We start from the raw sequence: 7,006 nt of genomic DNA, 5'->3' as shown, positions 1-7,006 counted from the left end.
GTATGTTGTGTATCATCACTTTTGCCTCTGGAGTGTTACATCTACCCAACACCCTGTCCACCCATCCTAAGAACCCCAGAGCAGTCCCTCTGAAATCCACACCCATCTGAACATCTTCCTGTCCTGCCCAAGACCATTAAGATTTCCAATGTAAGGTCCAAACTCTGTTCTACAGCTCCAACCACTCAGGCCAGGGCATTTTCCCAACTATGAGCCCTCCAGTGATGGTGAAGAATGACAAGGCACCTTGTGCAGAGAAAGGACAGTTTTATTTGGTGATGAACATGGAATGTGACACATGCCTGGTGGGAAAGAAGGGGGAGCAGTTTCCTTGGAGAGAGGGCTGCTCCGGTTTCCAAACATGGCCGTGTCATGGTCCAGGACGTGGGCCAGGCTTCTGTGAGCCCTCAGGTGCTGGGCAGGGCGTGGATCGAGCAGCAGGAAATGGTTCTGTTGGGAGAAGACCCCAGCCGGAATGGAGACTCGAAGTCCCTGAGTCTTGCTGGTATTGGCCCATCATCAAACCCTCCCCTCCAGAGGGTGGGGAGGAGGCTGAGACCCTAAGGCTGGGGTGACCTTGATCCTGAGGCCCGGGGTCAGAGGGCTCCGTGTGCATGTGCTTGAGTGAGTGTGTGTCTGTGTGTCCATTTGTGTGTGGTGCGTTTGCATGTGTGTGTACATGTGTGCGTGTGCTGACATGAGAGTGTGTGCCTCTGTGTGTCTGTCTGAGTGACCACGTGTGTGTCCGGGCATTTGTGTGTGTGTGTGTGTGTGTGCACGTATCCACGACCATGTGTGTTTCTCTTTATAGCTGTGTTGCTGTGCCGCCTGTGTCTCTCCAACTCTGTCAGCATTTCTGTGGACTTCTCTGTGCATCTTGGTGTATGTCTATGTGGCTGTTTGTCTCTCTCTTTGGATGTCACTGTCCCAAGCCCCTTGCTGCCCCCACCAGGAGAACAGCCAGCTCCCAAATCCTGCAGAGTGGGTTGCAATACTCACTCAGCTCAGCAGTGGCCAGATCCCTTCCTGGAAGTCTTAAACTTTGATTCCAGTGAGTCTGGAAAATGAAGAAACAATAACCATAGACCAGAGTGAAGGAGCCCAGGGACCTCCACAGTCCCCTGGAGGCCTGGGACTAGGGAATGGGGGCTCTGAGATCCAACCATGCTCAGGCAGGGCTTGGAGGGGACCGTACCGCCTCCACCAACCAGCCCAGCTCTTCTCAGTGTCAGGGCTGATGGGGGGAGATAGAGTCTATGCCTCAACATGATCTGGATAATTCAAGGCAAAGAAGAAATCTGCAATGGGGAGGGTTGAGGCTGGAGGGACCTAGCTGTCCCACGTGTGCAGGGACAGAGCTCCCTGGGGGACATCCCTGCTCCTGCAGTTGGGAGAGAGGGCTTGGAAGCAGGTACTTACTGACAGTGGAATGTACTAGAGTGGCGTCCAAGTGACTGAGAGCCTCACTGATGAGAGGGCATACCTGACCCAGGGGCAGAGAGGAGAGTTAGGCAAAGTGGCACCTTAGGGAGACCCTGGCAGCAACAGCATCCCCAGTACTCATTCTCTGAGGAGATTTTCCATCGTTTCTCTGTATCTGAGAGTGTCTGATTCAAAACCGTCCCACAGATGAATGTTCACACATCCACACTGGGTGGAAGGAGAAACTGAAGGCATGGGTGAGGTGCCCAATCACGCAGTGAACTGTTGTTTGCTCTGTGATCTGGCACCTGTTTCTGAATAGGGGGGACTACCCTGGCAGGGTGAGGTTCTGGTTATAGGAGGCACCGAAGCATAGGCTGGGTGGGCCTGGTCTGCAGCCATAGTGGGGGGTGGCCTGGGAGCTTCTTGGGGCAGGAGCCCATCTGTTTCAGCTGTAGTGTGGACACACACAGGGCCTGGCCCAGAGCAGAAACCAATCAATACATTTTGAAGGATGAAAAGAAGAAACATGGACAGATGGATCAATGGACAGATAGACTGATGGATGGAATTTACTTAACAAACTGAGAGGCTCAGAAAAGCTCACCCCAGGGGCTTCTTTTAGCCTGAGAAGCTCTAAGAGCCAAAGATCAGGAGCCCCCTCTTGTACTCACTTACCTTTTCCTGCACCAGCCCAGGAAGGGCATTATTCAAGATCCCAATAAGGTTTTCACTGGGGAGGGTGCCCAATCTGAAAGAGAAAAGCCACAGGCAGTGCAGAGGACTGAGGCTGGTATGGAGAAGCACTGGTATGTGCCCACTGCAGTCTCAGCACTGAGTAATGGAACCTGGCTTCGTGCATCCACACCCACATGATCCATAACAAGGGGCACATCCAAAGGGAGTTGGGCTTCCCTGGTGGCGCAGTGGTTGAGAGTCCGCCTGCCGATGCAGGGGATGCGGGTTCGTGCCCCGGTCTGGGAGGATCCCACATGCCGCAGAGCGGCTGGGCCCGTGGGCCATGGCCACTGAGCCTGTGCGTCTGGAGCCTGTGGCTCCACAACGGGAGAGGCCACAACAGTGAGAGGCCCGCTTACAGCAAAAACAAAAACAAAAACAAAAAACAAAAAAAACCCAAAGGGAGTGATACACTGCACAGCAGCTCACATACCAGGTACGTGTAGAATAAACCCAGAGTTCCAGGACACGGTAGGTGTTCAATAAAGCTTTGTAGAATCCATAAATGAATGAACAGTGCTTAGTATGTAGCTATCATGAGGACTCAATGAGATGATACATGTGATGCACAACACATGTGTTCAGTAAACGTGAGCCATGATGGAGATGACTCCTGTATATTATACCTGCCTCCATCTCCCTTGCAGCAGTAACTGAAATAGAAACCCAGGCAGGCTCCATAGCTATTTTACCCTTTACTGATACAAAGCATGTCCACATCTATTATTTTAGAGGATTCTGTCAATGATGCCAAAGTAGCTCCATATTGCAATTATCTGAGAAAGCTGAGACTCAAGTTGGGGAAGCACTGTTCAAGTTCACACAGGAAGCCCGCCATCTCTTGCCACACCCCCCAGGTAGATGGGGCTTGAACTCAGATTTCTTGTTGCCTAATCCAGCACAGAATTGGTCAGCCTGGCCTAAGAAGGGATAAGTGACCATTTACCTATTTATCCGTCCATCCATCCATCCATCCATCCATCCACCTATCCATCTTCTCACCCTTCCACCCTCCCACTCATCCATTCTCCCATTGTTCTATCTTCCCAACCATCCATCCATCATCCCATCCTATTGTTTCTGGACAGGAGTAGCCACCCCTCTGGCCTCACCCATTAAGCGGGGAGATTTGCAGGCTGCCAGGGGAGTAAGTGCAGTTGCAATGGACGAAGTGGAACTTCTCCTGTTCATCTTTCACAGCTAAGAGTTCTGCAGTGATGTTTAGCTTCACAGCCATCTTCAATAAACTTCCGGCCAAGGACCTGCAGAGAAGACAGTCTCTTGCAGCTGGTCCCACCACATCCCAAGGCAGAGGAGGCTTTTCTCCTTGACAGAAATGCCAGCCATCTTGCCCACAGCTGCACTCATCTCATTTCCCAGTAGGGAAAACCAAGGCTCACAGGGGTTAAATGAGTTTCCCAAGTGACTTAGGGTCACTCAGCATGGCAGCAAATGAGCTGAAGTTGGAGGCTCAGGTCTGTTAGACAGAATCCAACACCTTTTTTCTTTTTGACTACCCAAGGTCATCAGGGTCTCCTCTGGTGAGCCATCCTCCCATCCCCCCTTGGGACCCACTCACATTTTCACACTGAGGACCATGCCCAGAGGGATGGTGACATAGAGACGATGGTCATCAGGGCTCTGCAGGAGGACAAATTCCAGCATCTGGGGATTAGTGATCTTCAAACTGCCCAGGGAGCAACATTGGAGAGAGAAACATTAACTCCTCTAGTTCTAAATCTAGAAACCACACCTAACTCCACCTTACCCATCCCAGAGTGGGAGCTACCCATGAGGTGGGATGGAGGAGATAGGAGGGGAGTCTTACAGCAAAAGCCACATGGGTTTCGAGTTTCACATCAGTTTTTCCCAAACTCTGCCTTGGGTCAGATCCAGACACACACATGGCCCTCTCCTCATCTCAAGTCTATAAGGTATTCCAGGATAGGGACTGTGTCTGGGTTATATTTTCATCCTGTATGCCAGTTCAGAGCCTTACAAAGAAAGGGCCTACTCTATATTGGTTGACTTTGTAGACTGATGAGCAGGGGGGTAGATGGATATGTGGGTGGATGCATGGAAGAGTAAGTGGTTAGATGGAGGGAGGATGGACAAAAAGATGGATGGATGGGTAAGTGGCCTAGTGGACGATGTCTGGGCAATTGGAGTAAGTCCTTCCCAAACATTTATGGTAGGAATCACTCATCCTGCCAAGTTCTTCAATGGCAGGTCAATCAACAACATTTATCACGGAGATGGAGAAGCAGGAAGTCGGGGAGAATGGAGAGAGTGTGGAAGTAAGTCTCTTCTCTGAGCCAGCCACTGAGCCAGGTGATCTACATCTTCTCGGTCCTCCCAACAGTTTTTCTCTGTGGGTACCATAATCTTCACTTTATAGATGAAGAAACCAAGCCCAGAGAGACTGAGTGCCTTGCCCCAGGTCACCCAGCAAGTACATGGTGAATATAAAAATCAAACTCAAGCCTATCTATCTGTCTTCTAGTCAGGGGCAAGCACCTGGGTGGGTAGGAATCATGGGAACAGCTTTGACCCAGTCCTATGAAGGAACTAGGCTTTGCCAGCTCACTGGCATCAAGCTTTCTACTATTGCTCCTTGCTTAGAGAGCTCTCAGGTGGCCCCTGGATTGTTCATCTTGGATTGTTTCACAGACATCACACGATGATGTCATTGAGGACAGTAGCTTACACTTTCTTGCTTACATCAAAGCTCACAGTGTTCTAAGGGATTTCACGGGTGAGGAGAACAAAATTACTATAATATAGTGGAAAAGATCTTGGCTTTGGACTTAAGTCAATTAGAGTTAGAACCCTCACTCTGCATCACTCCTGTGGTGTGATCACAGGCACCTTTCTGTGCCTCGGTTTTTCCATCTGTAAACTAGGGATTATTAATTTGACCTCAGAGGACTACGGTGAGGATTATAGATGATGCTGGGGGCTCAGGACGTGCTTTAGGACTGGGGGCAATTGCTAGTTCAAGAGGGCTGGTGTTCCCTGCCAGACTGTGAGGAAAGTCTTGGCCTGAGTCCTGGCCTCATGTTCAGACCATGACCCCCCACCTCGGGGCCACTGCCTGGGGCTGTCAGATCTCCAATGGGGGTTCTCTGGTGGGGTCCAAGGCCCTATTTTAAGGCTACTCACTCAACGATGTTGTTCAGGAGAGGAGTCAGTAAGGCCGATTTCCCAAGCAGGCCTCCCAGCAGGCCACTGGGAGTGTTCCCTCCAATATTCAGGATGTCCAAGAGCGGAAGGTTTTCGAGAATGTCCAATAGACCCTCAGAGAGCAGGCCATCGCTGAGAGCTGGAAATGGGTATGGGGTCCTTGGGGGTCAGATCTGACAATTATGGGCCCTCAGTCCTTGCCCCCTTTTATCTCTCTTCCCAACCAACCACACATACACACACACACACACACACACACACACACACACACAGACATACACACACATCCCTGAAGGAGGTTGTCACAGACTCTCACTTACCACTTGTCAAGCTTCCAGCAAGATCTGTGGGACTCGAGGCCAGGGATGGGGTCTTAGGTAAGAACAGTATCTGGTCCAGGGGCTGGGGCAGGGCTTCCAGCAGGACCATGGTCTGGGCCAGCAGCCCACAGAAGACAACAAGGCCCCCAGTTTGAAACATCTTCTCATTCAGTATCTGTGGAAAGAATGACAGGTCCACTGTGGCATGAATACAAGAGAGGAATCCATCTACCGCCTGCCCCTGCCCCTGCACACCAGGGAGTGAATAGCAATAACTAACACGTTTCCTCTGAACCAGGCTTTGGGCTGAGTCCTCCACACTCAGGCAGTGGAGGAGCGGGGGACGGAATGGGCAGATCTCACCTGGCTTCTCAGACGTCCCAGCAGATGTCTTGGTCTCCTCTTCCCTGCTGGCTACTGCTGAGGAGGCAGCCTCTTTTATAGTGTGGGAATCCGGAAACGAGCAGTTGAATGATGGATTTCTAGATAAGTCAGAATTCTGCAATCTGGTGGTATCTTTCAAAGTAAGACACCAAAGTAATAATTGCTCTCCAAAGTAAATAATTGCCAATCACATTAGTAGGTGGGACATTTAAGCCGTTTGATTGACAAGTTAAACAGAGGAAAACTTGAGATGGGGATGTTACTCAAGACTTCATGGTTTCACGTGTGGGGCTGAGGCTGGGGACCCACACTCTGAGGTGGCCTGAAGATCACATTTTGAAACACTGGGAGAGGCAGCCGGTGGAGCCCAGGCAGGGACCTCAGTCTCATATCCAGGGCTTTTCCATTCCTGGTCCAATTATTCTTCTCCAGTTGGAGGGCTCTTGCTCCCAAAATGTCAAAAGAGAGTCAAACTGTCTCTGATTTCCTTACATCTGGGGCACCCCTCAGTTCCAGGGCAGGGGTGTCCTGGCTTCTGAATTCTAATTGCATGACAGTCACATGCTGGGGGCTACACATACTCACAGAACCCTGGAGGGAGGGGTTGCTGTTCCTCCTTTGCAGAGGAGAAAACTGAGGCCCAGCAGGGACAGGTGCCCAAGGACATAGAGAGGATGGGGCAGAGTTAGTGAGACAGGCTGGGGCCTGGGACCTGGGACTCTTTGCTGCAGTGCTTGCACCTGGACAAATGTCTCCTCAAGCAACAAAATACAAAGAAACTATAAGGGACTAAACATAACCACTTGCACGGGAAGTTGGGGCAAATTATGGACAACAAGATACAAAAGGACCTAAATCCCATCTGCCACTTCTGAAGAGCCAGGAGCAAAAACAGAGTACTGCGCATGCCCCGTGAACTCAACACCACCAGAAGGGTGGGCAAACTATGCAAGCCACCC

General features: G+C 50.9%; 1 protein-coding gene across 1 annotated transcript; it reads right to left on the bottom strand.

Annotated features, from left to right (window-relative positions):
* Nucleotides 1–1,254: 1,254 nt before the first annotated feature.
* On the bottom strand, nt 1,255–6,051 carry BPIFA1 (BPI fold containing family A member 1). Its single transcript, XM_059038612.2, has 8 exons — nt 6,027–6,051; nt 5,664–5,838; nt 5,323–5,482; nt 3,740–3,847; nt 3,273–3,422; nt 2,101–2,173; nt 1,420–1,483; nt 1,255–1,298 (listed from the first exon to the last, which is right to left on the bottom strand). Exons 2-8 carry the CDS (start codon nt 5,821–5,823, stop codon nt 1,255–1,257), a joined length of 759 nt encoding a protein of 252 aa, XP_058894595.1. The 5' UTR covers nt 5,824–5,838; nt 6,027–6,051.
* Nucleotides 6,052–7,006: the final 955 nt, after the last annotated feature.

Source organism: Kogia breviceps, chromosome 14 (assembly GCF_026419965.1).
Source record: "Kogia breviceps isolate mKogBre1 chromosome 14, mKogBre1 haplotype 1, whole genome shotgun sequence".
Taxonomy (NCBI): Eukaryota; Metazoa; Chordata; class Mammalia; order Artiodactyla; family Physeteridae; genus Kogia; species Kogia breviceps.
The sequence above is the reverse complement of the archived record's forward strand: the minus strand, read 5'-3'. Positions and strand labels throughout refer to the sequence as shown.